The sequence below is a fragment of the Panthera leo genome, chromosome B4 (assembly GCF_018350215.1).
Source record: "Panthera leo isolate Ple1 chromosome B4, P.leo_Ple1_pat1.1, whole genome shotgun sequence".
Taxonomy (NCBI): Eukaryota; Metazoa; Chordata; class Mammalia; order Carnivora; family Felidae; genus Panthera; species Panthera leo.
The window spans coordinates 122,554,575-122,574,271 of NC_056685.1; the positions used below are offsets into that span (position 1 = coordinate 122,554,575).

The 19,697-nt window shown below is 45.0% G+C and overlaps 1 protein-coding gene across 1 annotated transcript in view; it reads right to left on the minus strand.

The window, feature by feature from the left end:
- The window catches only part of PAH (phenylalanine hydroxylase), a 70,964-nt gene that overhangs the window by 39,895 nt on the left and 11,372 nt on the right, over positions 1–19,697 (minus strand). Inside the window, exon 3 of the mRNA XM_042947553.1 lies at positions 7,760–7,943. Within this exon, the coding sequence (XP_042803487.1) occupies positions 7,760–7,943 (184 nt within the window). The remainder of the gene's footprint in view (positions 1–7,759; positions 7,944–19,697) is intronic.

Consider the following 19,697-nt stretch of genomic DNA (forward strand, 5'->3'; position numbering starts at 1 on the left):
GTCAGAGAGGCTGTCAGGATCCAGGGAAGGCGGACTGGTTGCAAACCCAGCCGGAAAGCCTACATCGCATACCGTGCAAAGGGCGTGCACATCCTGGACTTGAAGCCAGCAGGTCTGTGTTCAAATTTCATCTCTCCCACCCATAAGCTCTGTGACTCTGAGCAAGTCACTTGGTTCCCAAGCCTCTGGCTTCTCATCTGTGAAATGGGCGAGGCAGCCAAACCCTGGCTGGCTTCTTCGGTTGAGGGGAGAAGCAACCGGCTCACCGTAGGTCGATCTGTCACCCTTACACGTGAATTCACAAGCAGAACCCAGAGACACCTGTCTGGTTAAGCAGGGTCGCACAGGCCGCTGGCGGGAGGGTCAGAGTTCACACCTGCGCCCCTGTCCTCTACACCTGGGATCTTCCGATTTTCCCAGCCAAAAGTTACAGCTACATTTTTCCCTTTGAGGTTAATTTTTTTAATGTTTATTTATCCTTGAGAGACAGCCCGTGAGCAGGGGAGGGGTGGAGAGAGGGAAACAGAGGATCCAAAGCAGGCTCTGTACTGACAGCAGTGAGCCCGATTCTTTGGGGCTCGAACTCACAAACCATGAGACCATAACCTGAGCCCGACGCTCAACCGACTGAGCCACCCAGGTGCCCCCGAAGTTAATTTTTTAAGAGCTGAGTCTGCACCAGATACTGTGCTAAGCGCTTCACTTCCATTGTCTGTTTTCATTCTCAAAACAATGCTAGGAGGTAGACATTATTTCCACCTTACTGATGAGCAAACTGAGGCTCACGGAGGGAAAGGGACTTTTTCGAGATGACGGAGCTCACTGGAAATGAGGACTCTGCAACTCCCGCTGTGCTGGGCAAGCTCAGAATAAGGTGGGGAGGGGGGCGGGTGCTGTGTCTTAGATTCCAGATCTTCCACCTGGAGAGGGAAAGGGGGCAAGGAGCTAAAGCAGGAATCTAAAGCGCTTGAAGCAAATCCCTCGGACAGCCTCAGGTCCTCCCCATCTCCCATCCCAAACCTCCCTGGATTTGGGGATAGGAACTCTTTAACACCAAAGTTCTCAGCTCCTCAAAGACACCTTCACTTTTCCATTCTCTTCTTCAGGGTCGGCGGCGGGCCTCTCCCCCACCCCGGCCAGTGCTGGGAATAGAGACTGACCCCAGCGACCCACGCCTCCGTCTTGAAAAGTTAAATCAGATTAGCTCATTAATGACCTTTGCAAATATCTCCGTGGTGGGCTGGCCTCTGAGGGCCCCTCGCCTGCCTCACGGGCCGCTGGGCTCGGCGTTAATGAATGACTTGGGCAGGCTGGTGCAACAGAGGCCCTCTGTGAAGTCAGAGGCACTGGAGGGGGCGCAGATCATTAATAAATATTGATTTGGCTCCAGGGGAAGCAGCCTGCAGGAGAGCCGGCCCTGGACACCCACGTCGTGGTCTCGTTAAGTCGGGGTCAACTGCTCAGCCCGGACGCCAAGGGGTGGCTGGCTCAGGAGTACTCCTGAGCAACAGGCCCCCGCGGGCCTGGAGGGAGCCTGCTTCCTGGCCAACGGGTCAGAGGAGGCCTATTAAATTTATAGCAGTTCAAGGTGCAGGCTGAGTCCCACGAACCCCCTCCGTCCAGCAGACGTTCACCAGCCCCAGGGTCCAGCCAGTGAGGCACCCAGCCTTGGCCCAGACTTCTGCCTCCAGCCAGCTCAGGGAGGGCAATAAATCCTCCTTTCCTGGGCCCAAAATAGAAGGGTGTTTTCACTCCCTCTTCCCAGGCTCCTGGATGTCTCCTCTGAGGCAATGGCCTCCAGCCTCGCAGAGAAGCGTTGGTGTGCCGATCCCAACAGGGAGAAGGTAGAGTGCCAACACCCTGCGGGATGAAGGCTTTGGAGGGTTTTATTTTTTCTCTTTTAAGGTGCTTCAACTTTCTTTCCCGGTAAGGAATGCCCCGCAGAAAGGTCTTGGCAAGAACGGGTGAGCCAAATGCTGGCTGACGGTGCCGAGTTAGTTCCTGCGTCCTCCTGGGCAGAGCGGAGGCGCGGAGGGCTCAGGGTGCACCTGTATCGGTGACATGATGGCAAAGCTTCTGACCTCTGCGTCCCCACGTTAAAATGAGAATGAGAACCAGGCAAATAAAAGGACCCAGGCATGAAGCAAAGGGGCAAAAAGGGGTGAAAGGCTGTTCAAATAAATCAGTGATGGAATGAGTGAATGGATACGCGTGAAATCATGAATAAATAAAAGAACGGCCTGCAGAATCCTTTATTCCGATCTCCACCTTAAGCTGGAACTATCCTCGCAATATCCTCTCTAAGATTCCATGTATCTTATAAACATATCCACTGGCGAGTTGCCCACTATGTCCCCAGATACCGAGTCGTGTTTTCTGAGAGCCTTCCTTGCACACCTGCCACCTACCCCTGCGGTTATGGCCGACCTACCTTGAGACGAACAGACTACATCTAAAGCCTCTTCCACAGTATGTCTGTCTCCCTCCACGTGTCCCTCCCTGACCCTGCTCCCCCTTCTCCCCACCACGCCCCAAACTGGCTTCAGTGCACCTCTTAAGTGCTCCTGATGCAAACCACACTTTCCTAATCCTGCCCGCATCGTGCCACATAGGAACCACCTACTAGATTATAAGATACACGGGTCTCAGCACCGTGTGTATCCTTTTTCCCACCCTCCCCATCCTGTGACTGGCACCGAATGGGGGCTCAATGAATATGAATTGCGCAAATGAATGATCAACTGAATTAGGGCATAAATGTGAATGAAAGAGGAGAAGGTGGCAAAGCTGACCGTGATTTTTGAGAAAGAGTAGTAAAAGAATATGAAAGGAAACCCCAAGAGTCAGAATCTTAATAAGTAAGAGCCACATAATTTACAAAATGCCAAGGAAAGAGAGAATGCCAGGGGTCGCATGGTCAAGCACTACAAAAGTTTCAAAAGGAGTGAAAACAACAAAAAAAGAGGCTACTGGTTTGGGTAATGGGTGTTGTTAGAATGGTAAGGAAGAAGAGAAGAAAAAAGAAGGAAGGGAGAAGAGAGGGAGGGAGGGAAGAAGGAGGGAAGCTGTATGAGAAGCTGGCCTTCTGTCTCTTAGAACAGTGCCATTTCCAATATAACACACAGCCAAGTGGATTATGGTAAGCATCACAATCACGTTCATAGGAAGTGATACTTGGAAATGAGAGGTCATTCCCAGCGCCCCTCCTATCATCTCACACATGAAGTTGTCTCCCTGGCTGCCAGGTAAGGCTGGATCCAGCGAGGGGGTGGCTGCCACCAACTCTCTATATATTATTAGCCTGGCCAGTGTCCAGACCCACGGAGCTGGGGGTGTCAAATAGCCCGAGAGTAGGCTGGCGTTGTAGATCATAGAGCCCCTCCCTACCGAGGCTTAAGGATGTCTAAGCTCAGGGGCTATTCAACTCAAGCAAGTTCAACCCATAGCACACCATAACCTTCAGAGTATCTTGCATGATCTTCCCCATAAGTTCTAAAAAATGGCCAGGTCGGTCTCAGCTCTACTTCACCTATGAGAAAGAAGAGGTAATGAGGCCACCCAGCTGGCAGGGGGTCACACGGGAGTCAAATCTAGCAGGCAGTGTACAGAATAGGAGTCCAAATCCTAATTCTTGCCTCTAAATTCATGGCTTTTTCTGAGTTGCTATCATGGTCCCTCAGTCCAACATGAATGGCCAATCAACACTGTTACAATCATTTCATATTCTCTTAGTACCTCCTCCAACCGAGGGAACACACCTGCCACCCAGAGGAAAGATATTTGACAGGGTAAACTTGAATGGCTGCCTGGAGTGTGGAGTCTTCATTGTTCCGAAAGATGCACTGTGTCTCATCTCCTAATATGGAAAATGACAATAATGTCATCTGCTTGCTCTAGCTGAGGTGGCCGTTGCAAAGCTTAACTGAAACAACCTAATAGGAAAGAATTTTGAAAACACTGGACTTGGCATGCAAATGAGGGATCCCACCTTAGAAAGAGAGCCTGCTTCTAAATTTCTGATCTTCATTAGCATTTCCCAGCCTGGCAAATGGACTGGGCTGTACAAAGAGCATTTGCCCTGGACCTTCCCTCACAGGTGAATGGAGCTGCCTCTAACCCACTGCAAAGGAGCCGCCCTATGCTGACAACCCCAAGAGCTTCTGCTTCAGCTCAGGGCTTGGTACACACCCCCTGCTTTGCTTACTCTCTTAGGAGTGTGTCGACTTGTATCAATGAGGCATTTTGCTGGAATAAAAGTCTCATCCCCAGCTGCCATGACTTATGGCAACATCAATGCATCCTGCAAGCTTCCAGGTAGACTGAAAAAGGCTATCAATCCTGTGTGTTTTTACAAACATAAAGATCCTTGGTCCCATGCAGACCCAGGGCCACAAGCACCTATAGCCCTGAGATGTGCCCTTTGGGGCGAAGGGAAATGCACCAGAGATGATTTGGAAGGGGGAAGAGGACAGAGGGAAGGCGGAAGCACAGAACAGAAGAGCAAAGGAAGGGAGAAAGGAAAGGCTACCACAGGCAGTGGGAATGGGGAAACTTCCAGCCATCTGGACCCCCCACCAGCCCTAAACTGGCTTCTCTCTAAGGGTCCTTAACTCCTGGACCACGACCCCTTGGAAAATCACTCTTGAAAAATATGCATGCACACGTATGTGTACCGTCTTGCCCACAATCCCAGGGGCTTTTCAGACTCCTGCAAGGAGTCCCATCCTTCCTCCACCGTCGATTGGTCTGAGACCTCAGGCTTCTCAGGGGAGCACTACTGGAGCAGCAAGGGGGCCCGAAGACGGAGCTGGGAGCGGGGGCGGAGGGGCAGTGTCCGGGATAGGACTGAGTAATAATGCTGCTCTTGTCTTCTCACAACATATGTTCCCTTAAATCATTGCTTCAGGCATTGATCCAAATAAAAAAGACAAAATCAGAAATGCCCCCAGGCCAGACAGATAGAAACAGGTAAACAGACAGACGAATAAATATATAAATAGCCCTTCCACTCCCCACAGAAAATACAGTTGTACCGGAAGTCTGGACTCCCTCTGCTTCCACACCAGGATTCCCATCGTTACCACAACTTGAACAAAATCCACCAGATGTCCATTTGCTCTTGGAAAATAACCCCAAACAGATACATTTCTAAGAAGGTGATAATCCTATACCTCCGTCTAGCCAAGACATTCTGTCCGTCTGCTTCTCCTGGCTGCAATCTGCCTCCATGTAGGAATTTTCCATCCCCCTCTAAATGTAATGTCATGCAGAAGACTCAAAGGGAAAGGTAAAAGGATTAGTAGATTGATCGATGGAAGATATTAATGCTCTTTCATGTTGGGTTGAAGAAGGATTTGAGGTCATCAGGAGAGAGGGTAGCAAGAGAATAGATCTCAAGTATTCAAAAGACTCTCTGGATTAAAATCCTATTAAAGTCACATCAGCTCCTCCAGGAGGCATTTTAGAAGGTTGGAGTCTCTTTAACATGTCACCATAATTAACCTTCCCTTAAGCTGTTTTGGGTGGGGAACTTTGGCAATTAAGAAACTGGAAACTTTCATTCTCTATCATCCACATGGCCTTTTGAATGGCTTAAAAACTAGAGTGAAAAGTGATTTAGCCTAATTGATTCGAGGGGTTCAGATCTCCCACTTCAACCTGCTGTCAGACTCGCTCCTGAGATCTTAGCCCCTCAAAAGAAAGGGCATTTTGTCAAGTGACAGAATCAAAGATTCAGATCTACCACGACGGCTTTCTCCCTCTAATCATTCTCCCACTGAGTTCCATGGCAAGAACGACTCTGCAAAGGGATGGGTTGTTTTCCCTAAAAAAAATCTTTCTGGGCCCAGACTGCAATTCTCAAAACCGAGAAACCCAAGAGCCGCCCCTCCCTGCAGGGGTGAGGCTGTGCTGTTCGAGCAGGACCAGCACCCTTAGCAGCCCTTCCGTTATGTGGACGTTGGGGTCAGGAAACTGTGTCAGGTAGGGACAGCCAGTATGGGATGGGATGACCGACCACATGAATAAATAAAATGAAACGTGTTGTTGTCAAGGGTTAGTCCCTCCAGGATTGTCTTCACAGGTCAGATGTCAACCCGGTTTCAAAGGTCAGCACCCTGCCAGATTCCATCACCTTGTCCTCGTTACAGAACCTGTCCCTGGACTGTATTCACCTGGGTGTCTTGTCGCCCTGGTCAGCCTGTGAGCACCTTAAGAACGGGTAGTGTTGGGCCTCTCTCCCCGCAGCTCGCATCACCAGGCCTGGCGCAGAGAAGCGCGCGACACATGCTTACCCACAGCGGCACAGAATTCACTCTGTGCCTTAAGGCGAGTCATGGCCTCCGTTTTTTCCAGTGAAAAATGAAGACGTCTGTTGGGCCGCACGACCTTTGAGGTCATTTGCCAGGTCTCAGATTCTCTGGAAAAGTTGCTGTGTACAGGCTGGCTTTTCACGGCTCCTGCGCTGGGGCCATTATTTATAGTAACAGTGATGATAACGGTTAAGAATAGAGAACAGGTACTAAGCCCTTAAACATGCTCTGCATCGTTCTCGATGCTCCACCGGTGGTGTTTCATTAACCCTACGAGGCAGACACGCTTGTTACTCCCATTGGATGCAGCGGGAGATTGTGAAGGTCAGTCATCTGCCCAAAGTCACCCCTGGTTCAGGGGTCTGGGCTCCTAACTAGTGTTGCACGTCCCCGTTAAGAACCTCCTTTCTGAGCCTCCAGTTCAGGCTACCAGCCCTACAGCTGATCTACATACATTTTCCCTGGCTCCCCAAGGGGCTGCCTGCCTGCTTGTCAATTGCTTTGATTTCTTACCCCAGGGCTCCAGCCGGCCCAGCCTCCACCTGCTCCAAGCCAGGCAGCTAGCCCCAGGATCCGGCAGGCCCTTTGTCCTGAGGGCCTGCAGCTCCTGTCGGGAGCAGGTGGCCGGAAAAGCAAGAGAAGGCGGTCATCAGCGAAGCAGCTCGGGAGGTGGAAGAGAAGGAGGGCAGAAAGGGTTGAACTGAGGAGGAATTCCAAGTGGCCGCCCCTCGGTGACCTGAGCCCATGTGCGCGGCCGTCTGGGCTCCGCAGGGGCAGAATCTGGGAATAAACTTCCTTGTCCTGGTGATAGCCACAGAAGGATGGGGGCAGGAAAACAAGAGAGGTCTCCTAGGAAGGCCCTGGGGGTATGTTTTAGAAAATGTTTCAAAGGCCTCTGCGAAGAGGTGGTTCTCATTTGAAAGCCTCTCTGCCCATTCAAATTGTTATTTAAAATAACGTTTGAAATCCTCCTGACCTAAATTCTTCAGTGTTGGCAAAAAACAAAAACAAAACAAAACAAAAACAAATGCAAAACTTTTGATTTTACGGTAGGAAAAAGCGTTTTGATTATTTAAGAGAAAAAATAGTTCATCTCGGCAGTCGCACTCCTAAGTATTTACCCAGATGAGTTTTTGACTCACGTCCACACAAACCCTGCACGCGAATGTTTATAATAGCTTTACTCGTGATCACCAAAATTTAGAACATAAAAAAATTGCAGCAAGAGGAAGAAAACTATTAATATAAGAAATCTCTATCTTGAGAAAGTGAAGAAAGAACTAACATTTACTCAATGTCTAAAATATCCAGGGGTTCCTCCAGGTCCCTAACGTACACCTTCCAGATTAATCCCCCACAATGGTCTACCAGAGTGGATGGTATTTTTGCCACTGTTTCTTGAAGAGAGCGTCAAACTGCTGGTGTTGCAAAATCCCTCTGTTTGTTACCTGTGTCTTTCTTCTTGTCCCGGGAAAGTTCATGGACGGTGGCACCGATGTCATGCCTCAAGATCTTGATGATGTTTGCCAGGACAGGCATGCTACGTTGATCCAGATAGGTAAAAAATTCATACTCATCTTTCTTCAAGCGCGAAGGTCTGGATTCAATGTGGGTCAGGTTTATATCATTCTCCTAAAAGAGAGAAGTAGGAGGGCCGAGGGGCAGTCAGTGGAATTAACACAGACAAAACCTGCAAAACAGAGCAAAACACACAACATGATACAACGCAGAGAGAGGAGGAACAGGACTTTTGTTACACACGTTGGAGTAGAAGCAAGTCCTTCAAGTAGCAAAAGTTGTTTACTTTTCTTCGCAAAACCAAGTAACAAAAGGTCGGGGAAACAGTGCAAATGACAGAATTTAATCACATGGAAATCTGCTAAAAGCCTAGTGTTGCAAACCTAAGATTTTGGTTTGGTTCAAATGACTAGGGCAGCGTTGCCAAAAATGTTTACATAAGGAAACCTCCTTTCCCAAATAAAATCCCGTAGAATCTCAATAATAATATCTCATTAAATTAACAATACAGAAGCAACATTGCCTGGTTTTAAATAGGGTCCAGGGGAGTCAGGCTTATTGGGTTTAAATCCCTTGTAGTTCGGGAAGTGTATCTTTCTCCTTGATTGTTAGTAGCATAGGGTTGAAGAGAAAATATGGATAATTACAATGATGATACCTTTTCATTTTGAATTTTTAAAAAAATTGTTTAATGTTTATTTATTTTTGAGAAAGAGAGAGAGACAGAGTGCGAGCAGGGAAAGGGCAGACAGAGAGGGAGACACAGAATGTGAAGCAGGCTCCAGGCTCTGAGCTGTCAGCACAGAGCCTGATGCAGCACTTGAACCCACGAATCACAAGATCATGACCTGAGCCAAAGTCAGAAGCTTAACTGACCAAGCCACCCAGGTGACCCAATAACATTTCCATTTTGAGTATTACTTCACAGTTTAGAATTATGTTCTATGACCTTCCCAACAAGCCTTTGAGTAGGTTAAGGGGGATGTAACATGTGAAATCAGAGATGATGGTGCTTTGCCGAAAGCGGCTGGAGAGAGAGGACCATTTTTTTCCAACCTGGGAGTCATGGTGTTCTGACTACACTGCCTTTCCTGCCAGATACGGTGAGAATTCTGCAAGCGCTAGCTTTTATCATTATTACTACTAGTGTGGCAAGCACAAGAAATGAAACCCTCTGGAAATAGCAAGCACAGCAATAAGTAACCCCATACAGGTACTCTTCCTGAAATTTCTTCCTCATAATCCCCGAAGGCACATGATGGAGCCATTGTTTATGGGCACCAGCTGCAGAAAATATACCCCTAACAGTGATGGCCAGGTAGCCCAATTTGAGGGCCCCAACTAAGGAGAGAGAGAGAGTGCTTAGAGGAGGGAAGGTCAGAGAGATAGCGGTTGCTCTGAAGTTTTCTAGACAAACAGAGGTGACTTCCTAAACAAAGCAAAGAGCAACGTCATCCTCTTGGCTCAGAAAGAAAGAAAAGGGATAAGTTTCATCTAGTATTTGCCTAAGTTGAAAGTTTAAAAGAAGAGATAACCAATTCCTGCCTTGTGTAGACCAGAGAATACATCAAAGCCAAGAACTGAGAGTGGACACACCTCTGGCATGCTTATTTACAAGAGTACAGCAGGGGTGGGAGGGGTAGGAAGGGGTGGGAGGTGGAAAAGGGGCTGGGAGGGCTGGCAGACAGACTATAGGCTGTTAATGTTCAACACCCACACTCCACCCTCAGCAAAAGCACTTCCAGAGAGAAGTCTCTCACTTTCGCAATAGCCATGACTCAGTTTTTATAATTCTGGAGATCTAACATATGGGGGAAATTTTCACCAAAATCCATAAGCTAACTAAACTCCTGCTATGGGAGAATGATTAGGTGAATTGCAGTGGAATCACTCCGTGGAGATTATGCAACCATTGAAAAGCAAGTAACAATCACAAGTCAATCAGCATGGTACACCATTAACACATTAACAAAACAAAGGATAAAACCATGCAATCATCTCAATAGACATAGGAAAAGCATATGACAGTATACAATATCCATTTATCATAAGAACTCTCAACAAAGTAGGGTACAGAAGGAACATAACTCCACATAATAAAGCCCATATATGGCCAACATCTTACTCAACAGTGAAAAATTGAAAGCTTCTCCTGTAAGATCTGGAACAAAACAAAACATGGAAGTCCTAGCCAAGCAATTAGGCAAGAAAAATAAATAAAAGGCATCTAAATTGGAAATGAAGAAGTAAAACTATCACCATTTTCAGATGACATAATGCAACATGAAGAAAACTCTAAAGATTCCACCCAGAAACAACTGGAACAAATAAATATATTCAGTAAAATTATGGAATATAAAATTAACATTCAGAAATCAGTTGAGTTTCCATATGCTAATAATGAGCTGTCAGGAAGAGAAATTAAGAAAACAATCCCATTTACAATTGCATCAAGCAGAATAAAATACTTAGGAATAAATTTAACCAAGGATGTGAAAGACCTGTACTCTGAAAACTATAAGACATTGATAAAAGAAACTGATCAAAGAAATGGAGAGCTATACTGTATTCATGAATTGGAAGAATTAATATTGTTAAAATGTCCACACTACCCAAAGCAATCAACAGGTTAAATAAATGAAATCCCCATCAAAATACCAGTGTCATTCTTCACAGAACTAGAACAACAAATCCTAAAATTTGTATGGACCCACGAAACACCCTAAGTAGCCAGGGCAATTGAGAAAGAAGAACAAAACTGGAACTATTATATTTGTTGATTTTAAACTACACTACAAAGCTGTAGCAATCAAAACAGTATGGTACTGGTACAAAAATAGACACACAGATCACTGAAATAGAACAGAGAGCCCAAAAACAAACCCATGGATATATAGTAATTCATCTATGACAATGGAGAAAGAATATGGAGGAAGACAATGGGGGAAAGGACAATCTCTTCCATAAATGGTTCTGGGAAAAACTGGACAGTCACATGCAAAAGAATGAAACTGAGCCACTATCTTACACCATACACAAAAATAAATTCAAAATAGATTAAAGACTTGAATGTAGGATCTGAAACCATAAATCTCCTAGAAGAAAACATAGACAGTAAGCTCTTTGACCTTGGTCTTAGCAATATTTTTTGGACCAGCCTCCTCAAGGCAAGTTCAACAAAAGCTAAAATAAACAAATGGGACTGTGTCAAACTGGAAAGCTTTTGCATAGCAAAGGAAACCAAACAAAAAAGCAACTGAATAGGAGGAGATATTTGCAAATCGTATATCCAATAAGGGATTAATATCCAAAATATATAAAGAACTTACACAACTTAATGTCAAAAAGCAAACACCCTAATTAAAAAATGAGCAGAGGACTTGAAAGGACCTGTTTCCAAAGAAGACATACAGTTGGCCAACAGGTACATGAAAAGATGCTGAACAGCATTAATCCTCAAGGGAATGCAAATCAAAACCACCATGAAGTATCACCTCACACCAGTCAGATTGGCTATTATCAAAAAGATAAGAAGTAAGTGTTGGCAAGGATGTGGAGAAAAGAGAACCCTTGTATAGCATTGGTGGGAATGAAAACTGGTACAACCACTATGGAAAACAGTATGGAGTTTCCTCAAAAAATTAAAAATAGAACTACCACACAGTCTAGCAATTCCACCTCTAGGTATTTATCTGGAAAAAAAAAACATCAATTTGAAAAGATATATGCACACATATGTTCATTGTAGTGTTATTTACAAGAGCCAAGATATGCCAACAACCTATGTCCATCAATGGGTGAATGGCTAAAGAAGATAGGGTGTGTGTGCATGTGTGTATATGTATATGTATATGTGTGTGTGTAGGAATATATATAGGAATGTTACTCAGTCATAAAAAATAAAGAAAAAATCTGGCCATTTGCAATAACATGGATGGACCTAGAAGGTCTGATTCTTGATTTCAGCTCAGGTCACGATCCCAGGGTCATGGGATTAAGCCCAGCACAGAGCCTGTTGGCATTCTCTCTCTCTCTCTCTCTCTCTCTCTCTCTCTCTCTCTCTCTCTCTCCCTCTTCCTCTCCCTCCCTCTCCCTTTCTCCCTCTCTCTCCCTCCCTCTCCCTCTCCCCTCTCTCTCCCTCTCTCTCCCTCCCACTCCCTCACCCTCCCTCTCCCTCTCTCCTTCTTGCTATCTCTCTCCGTCTCTCTCCCTCCCCCTCTCCCTCTCCCTCTCTCTCTCCCTCTCCCTCTCTCTCTCCCTCTCCCTCTCTCTCCCCCCCCCCTCTCTTTCTCTCTCTCCCTCTGCCCCTCTCCCCCCACTTGCATTCCTTTGGTCTTGCTCTAAAAAAATTAAAAAATAATTTAAAAATAATATTATGCACATAATGAAAAGAAAAATATATCTTTTAAAATGTGAGTAAAGTTTTTGGCTAAGAACACTCAGCCAAATTCTCTAAACCATTTCTCTCCCTTTTGAATCAATTTGTTAATAATTAACTCTCAAGTTTGGCATGCAATTTCCTTACTGGAGTTTTTCCAGCTTATCAGTGTGGATCCTTAGATACCATTAATTTTGGTTGCTAAGAGAGGCTTTAGAAACGAACCTCTAAACCTGATTATGATCATAATTACCATTTAGTAAATGAATTTTTATTTTTAAACAAGGGGTCTGTGTAGGTTTACAAATCGACCCATCTAACATCACCACATCTTTGGGTGAGGGACAAAGAACCCTGCCTGTTACTCCACATGGACATCTGGATAGAGGCAAGAAAGGTTTAGAGTTAAATATTTCGAAGACAATTTCATAATTTGTCCAATAGCTAATTTATGCATAAAAGACAGCCGTGTAACACCTTAATTAATCAGGTCTCTTGAGCAGAGATTGAGGACTCAGAGAAAAGTAAATAGAAATGAAGAGCCTATTTCAATCGGGATTGGCCAGAAATCCCTTTCTGTTCCCGCCCTTGAGGAAAACCTTTCTAAAGGGGGTTTGGTCAACTGGTGAATAAAATTACAGATACAGAATTCACAATGGTGCAAAATGGATCTATCCTTCTGGATCTTTTCAGGCTTAGGGCCCATCCTTTGCATCTTAATTTCATTCCTCAAGAAAAGGAGAATATGGTATAATGAAGAGAGTGTGGGCTTTGGAGCCAATCTTAGCTCAAGGTCTGGTTCAGCCGCTCACCACCTTTGAATACATTAGTTGGTCTAAACTTCTGTTTGCTTGTGTTTAAAGTAAAACTAATCATATTACATGGCATCTCTGTAACAAAAAAGGGAAATTCACCTCATATGATTTTGGCTTTGCTGCTGGAGACCCACTAAGGACTTACCATACTCTCCCTCTCTCAATTTGGTATAGATAAACACACTTTCCTGGGAGGCAAAACACATTATGTTTTATGAGTTATTTTACCCTTTAATATTTGCTTTACCTTAAATTTTTCTCAGGTCCTTTCCTGAGAGCATGTTTCAAAAAGGAGAAGGAAAAGCTGAGGGTATTTTCAGATGGTACTAGGTTGGAAAAGGAAGATCTTTTGGACTAACTCCGTGCTGTTGCCTTAGAATAAACTTAAATGAAGTTATGTTCTGGCCTATTCAGAGATTTCTGGGGGCAACATCAAAGATGTTCACAAAGAATGCCCCCAAATCATTGGTCTCAAGTAAACAGACAGTAGCTTTCGAGAACTTATTTAATGAAGCACCTTCCATGTGCCGAACGCTGTTCCAGGTACTGGGATACAACAGTGAACAGAGAGGGAAAAATCCCTGCCTTTCTGGAGCTTATATTCTCAAAGCAGGAGACAAACAATAACTATGAAAAATAAGTAGAATTTACAGTCTTCAGATGGAATGGAGAAAAACAGAGCCAGAAAGAGGGATCGGATATCCCGGGGGTGCCATGAAGGTGCTATTTGAAACGGTGTGGTCAGGAAGTTCTCAAAAAATAAACAAGTGACATTTAAGCACAGACCTGAAGTCAATGAGAGAGCAAGCCATGAGGGAACAGCAAGTGCAAGGGTCCTGGGGCAAGACAGTGTACAACATGACTGAGGAACCCCAAGCAGGCTGGCATGACTGGAGCAGAATGAGCAAGAGGTCGGGCAACAGGACTGAGGCAGAGCAGTAACCGAGCGTGACGTATCGGCCATTACCTGAACTGAGCTTTTCACGCAGAGTGATATTAAGAAGCTATGGAAGGTAATCAGGCAGAGAAGATACGGTCTTTGACTCACGTTTCAAAAGGGGCCGCTCTGGCAGCTGTTTTAAGAATAGACCATATGAGGCAAAGGCAGAAGCAGTCTGGAGGCCGCTACACTATTTGGGGTAAGAAACGACAGTTAAAAGATTAGAGAAGAGGTCTCATGGAGACGCGGGCGAGGCTGCTTATATATTTTACTGATCTCCTCTTGTGAGGGGGCCAGGAACGGCCTTGGTTGACCAAGAATCTAGAAATTAAACCCACTGGGGTGAACAGGAAACCAAAAACATTCAGGAAAGTACGGGCAGCACAGTTAAATCCTGGAGCGAGCTCCAGATTGTTCCCCGCTCTGCTCTGGAAGAGCGTTCTCGGATGGGTTCAAGCAGGATTCACACCCTGGAGGCCATCTTTTGGGACACACTCTTGCCTCCTCTGGAAGTGTCTCTGTTGTGATCTCTGGACCTTTTCTTCCTCAGCCTTCCCCCTTTGTCGGATTATTTCTTCTCCACCCTCCCCTCCACTTATTGGGGTTGCATCCAACTCAGGGAAGACCCCAGCCTGGGGATAACTGGGGAAGCAGCTCAATCCAGGCTCTTTTCGAGGCTTTGGAGAAAAGAGCCTTTTTGTCTGTGTGTTCCTCTTTGTACCCCTTTTCTTGCCACCAGAGTCATAAGATCTAAAAGCCCCTGTGTCCTGTTTCAGTCCAAGCTACTGAAGAGCAATCCAAACTCACGTGCCATCAGGGGGTCATGGCACGCTTCAAATTTTCACTTCATAATAAACTTCATAATAAAAGTTCAAAACGTAAGCTCTGTGTTGCTAATTCTCCAAAACGTCCAACTCTAAACTATTAACAGCTAAAAATAGCACTGAGTTTCAATTAGAGGCTCTTCTAGTCAATACAGTCATCTGGCTGCACAAAAAGTTTAGTGTGGCACCATTCCTGGGGTAAACAACGATCATGACCTAAATATCCCACCAACAGGAGAGGTAACGTATAGTCACCCAGTGAACATACAGAGGAGGAAATGAATGAGCCAGGACATCACGGACAAACCTCAAAAACAATGCTCGCCTCTCTGTCATCGGGAAAGAAAACTGCAAAAAGAGAGCTGTAATATGATTCCAATTTTATGAAGAGTCAAAGTCTGCAAAACTATGCCGTAGATCATTAATGGGTGGCTCTACACAGCAAAGCATAAAAAGATAAGTGGGAGGAACATCGAATTCAGATTAACAGCTACACGTGAAGAGGAAGTTCATGGGGAAGGGTCCCCAGGGGCTTCAGTCATTTATGCCATGTTTCATTTCTACACATTCAGAGAAACTTCTCTAGTAACGAACTATAGAAGTGATCCCTTTGCAAGGTTTCATTTCTTAAGCAAGGAGTTACATGGGTGTTCTTTTTTTTTTTTTTTTTTAATTTTTATTTATTTTTGAGACAGAGACAGAGCATGAACGGGGGGAGGGTCAGAGAGAGAGGGAGACACAGAATCCAAGCAGGCTCCAGGCTCTGAGCTGTCAGCACAGAGCCCGATGCGGGGCTCGAACTCACAAACTGTGAGATCATGACCCGAGCCGAAGTCAGACGCTTAACCAACTGAGCCACCCAGGCGCCCCCATGGGTGTTCTTTACATCATTATCTGTACTAGGGGTTTTAAAGAAAATTCTGAAAGTCATCCTGGCTGTAAGAACTTTTTTTCTTCTGGTGAAACTCAAAGCTCTTCTTATTTTGATGAAAGAAGCAGTGTTCCAGGAAACGCTGTACTGCTCACGACTGCTCCGGACCTAAGCCCAGAGGGGTTAAGGCAACCCTTGTGGGTCATTCTAGATCCTGCCCCGCTCACCAGGCCCCAGGGGTCACAGGCGCGACCTTAAAGTCCAAACTTTAGAGTAGTAAACATTGAATATCTGCTTAGATGTCCCCTCTGCAACCCAGCCTCTGTCCCCAGGAACGCTGAGGTGGCGAGATAGAAAGGATTTCAGGATTCTGTGACCTGACCACTTGTTTGTTCACTCACGTCAAGCCATTTGTTTCTTTGTTCTAGAATGAACTTCCCCTTTCCTCTCCCCCGGTCACCGCTTTCAAGCTGAAGCTTGAGCATTCCATCTGCAAGAAGCCTTCCCTGGCTGACTCTGTTTCACAGAGCCCTGAGCTTCTCTAATTACTGTAGAGTCAGAGAATGACTATCTGATTCACCCCAGGCTCTCCAGCACCCATATAGGGTCTGACAATGGTAGATACTCAAAAAATATTATTTGAACACGTAAATGAGGGGGGATGAGCTCACTGAATATCCGATGGGGAAAAGACATGGGTCAGCTGGGCAGAGGCAGAGCATAGGACGGGAACGTGACAAACACTGACTGGCCCTTTCCATTTGTTTCCAAAAGTCCAGGCTACTGTGAATACAGAGGGTGAACTCTGAGGCACTTTTGGCTCTAAGTGTCTAGCCTTGGGCAGCTTGCTTAGTCAGAACCTCTGTGTCTCCATCAACTAAATGATGCTAATTGAGCATACCCATGAACTTCAGCACTCTGTATACCCATGCATTTGCTTGTTCTTTTCCCTAGAGGATCTCAGGTAAGGTGATTAGTGGAATGCTGACTGGTGGAGGGAGACCTCTTTGCAACTTCCCCAGGGAGCTGGCATCTAATTTTATAGCCCATTACTAAGCCACTTGCAGCAAAGACTCTCAGGAGACTATTTTTCTAAGAAGGCACAGACATGAGCCAGCAGAGGCTAAAAATATAGAGAGCTACAGAAAATGCTTAAATAAATGCATAAAGAATTGAAAGTTAGAACAACTGGGGACAGGGGATGCTGGACCCCAATTACTAAAACATCTGCTTCCCTGTCTCACCACCCAGACAACATACGTAAACACAGTTCTTCTGTATCTTTATGATAAATACCAAACTGATTGTGTTACATTCTGATGTAGTCCCTGGCTGAGGTTTACAAGGACGCACGTCCACTGCCCGGTAACATCTTAATGGAATGGTGACTTTGGTGCTAAGCACCTGAGGAAAAGAACAGGCTCTTGGGCAAGGAATGAAGCCTGGCGATGCAGGGACAAATCTGCGCTCACTCTGCAGATCTCATTTCTTGTTTGAGGGGCTGGGATGTCCGTGTGTGCTCCTGGTAGCTCGGGGGTTAAGAAAGTTTTCACCATATGGAGTCAGGCCAGGGTGGGGGCGGGTAAGATGGGCTAGGCTCCCATGACTGTTAGTCTTTCATTTATTACTCTGAGCACGTATTAAGGTTTAGTTAAAAGTCCCCGATGTATCTCTGCTACAAGGCGTCAAAGGATGGTCCCGCTCATTAAACATGGACGGAACTGCAGTGAAGGATTCACAGGGTACAGGTGATTCTCCCATACGGAATGTTCTCCTTCTACTGCCAGTCTTGGGGGAGCTGGAGAGATTTGTATCCTTTGTCTCTATTAAGGGAAAGTAGGTTTGTTTGCACCATAATGTCTGCTTTGATTCTGCCCTGCCTTTTGCTGCCTGTTTTCATAGTAGTAATGCTCGAAATTAGTGCCTTCTAGCACTCTTCTACCACAGAGATATTGCCTTTACTTGATTTAAAATATGCTTCTTGTAATTGCGACACCTTGCCCTTTTACGTCTGAAGTAATGGAAAGTAAGCAGGGTTTTTCTTCCATAATGGTCCTTCGAATATTTGGGAAGAAAAAAAGAGATTTCATTGCCCCATCTTCCCTCTTCAAGGCAAACAATTCTAATCCTTTAACTCCTTTTCATATTGCTAAGAATTTAAGAGTTCCTGAAGTTCTAGGCACTCTAAAAATGTGGTGCATAGAATGACAGGTAATAGAGCTCTTACCCTGTGTCTGACACTGTGACAAATATTTTACATGTGTTAATCCCTGTCTCACAGCAACCCTCTAATACAGGCTTAGTATTTCCTTTATTTGAAAAATAAGGAAACAGGATATACAGAAGGGGCACCTAGGTGGCTCAGTCGGTTACATGTGCAACTCTTGATTTCGGCTCAGGTCATGATCTCTCAGTTGGTCAGATGAAGCCCTACGTCAGGCTGTGCACTGTCAGCATGGAGCCTGATTGGGATCCTCTCTCCCTCTCTCTCTCTCTCTGTCCTTCCCTCTCTCTCTCAAAATAAATAAAGAAACTTAAAACAAACAGCTTGTGTTTAAAAATAGATAAATAAAAATAAGGAAACAAAGCTACCAAGGGATAAATAACTTTTTCAAGGCCATCCAGCTCACAGGTGGTGCAACAGGGTGTTGAACTCAGTTTGGTTCCCAACAGTACACTTGACCCAGTCCTGTTCTACTCCTCAGGGCCCCAAACTTAGGTTACAACTGATGGTCTGGAGCTCATAACTCTGAAACAGCATAAGCTTAGTGGAACGCTCATGCCTGCAAAAATGTTAATAGGCCTTTCTTGAACAATACCTCCTGGCCAAATACATTTGGGAAATACCAAGCAACATAACATTGGATAAATTTCCTCTCTGCAGGGCTTCTCAGAGCCTTTAATATGTTTACGTGTTCAATGGATTTCCAAAATCTAAATGTAGAATTTTCCAGACATAGCCCCTCTCAGAACTCTTTTCTAATAAAACACCTACTAATGTGTAGAATGTGATAGACTATTGTTTAGGAAACGCTGCATAAGGTGTAGTTTAGATTCCTTCCTTGGCTTTTCTTTTTATTACCTTTGGTTTCATTATACATGGTCCAGAGGTTCAGTGTCAATGACACACTTTAGGGGGTTTGTCTGTATTTTCACCTAATGCTTGCTCGTACGCCTCATTCACAAAGATATGATGAGAGATATAAATACACAAACACTCTCTGGCCACCACAATCTCTCTGCTCTACCAAGCTACTCTGCCTTTCTTTAATGGCCCTGCCCCAACTCATTGCCATTTGCCTGTGAATGCTCACAGGCTATATTAAGTCATTCGTTCTAGGTTTTTCACTTTGTTTTGGAAAGAAAAATTAAACATCAAGGCTTCTGACTCCCTCTAGTCTTCTAACAGCCTCCCCATCATTATATCTTTTCCAAGATTTCTAATAGGGTTCATAGATCACATGTGGAAGGGATAAAGGAAAAGCATCTTCTGCAGGCTCAACTTGTATCACACATTTTATGTACCATGTAAAATCTCATAGCCCCCTGGAGGTAGATCATTAGCCCCACTTTATAGATGAATAAACACAGGCACATATGTTAAATTATCTGCCAAAGTCAGTGATATCTGGGATCTAAATTGCACAGGGCAAAACTGCTGCTCCTTATACGCCTTATATCACAACATGTAGCTAGTATGCTATTTAGAACCAAAGATAGGATCTCATCTAAAGGCAAATGAGTGATCCCTTGAATCCTCATAAAGTCTTGGCCCCGGAAAGTTCCCTAATCCACCTATTTGTAAGTGTAGATGGATGATAGGATAAAGTGACTTCACCATGGACCCAGATCCTGAAATACTAAAGCCCAGCCATGTTTCTCTTGGTTTTCAATACTTTATTCCAGCGTTCCCAGCTCAAAGACCGTTGTCTTGAAAAGAACACATGCAAGATAAAGGCTAAGTTGTTCTGCTTTCTCATAAACAACTGATTGTACTCTGATAAAAATGATAAGCCTGGCATTTTAGAATCCTAGTCAAT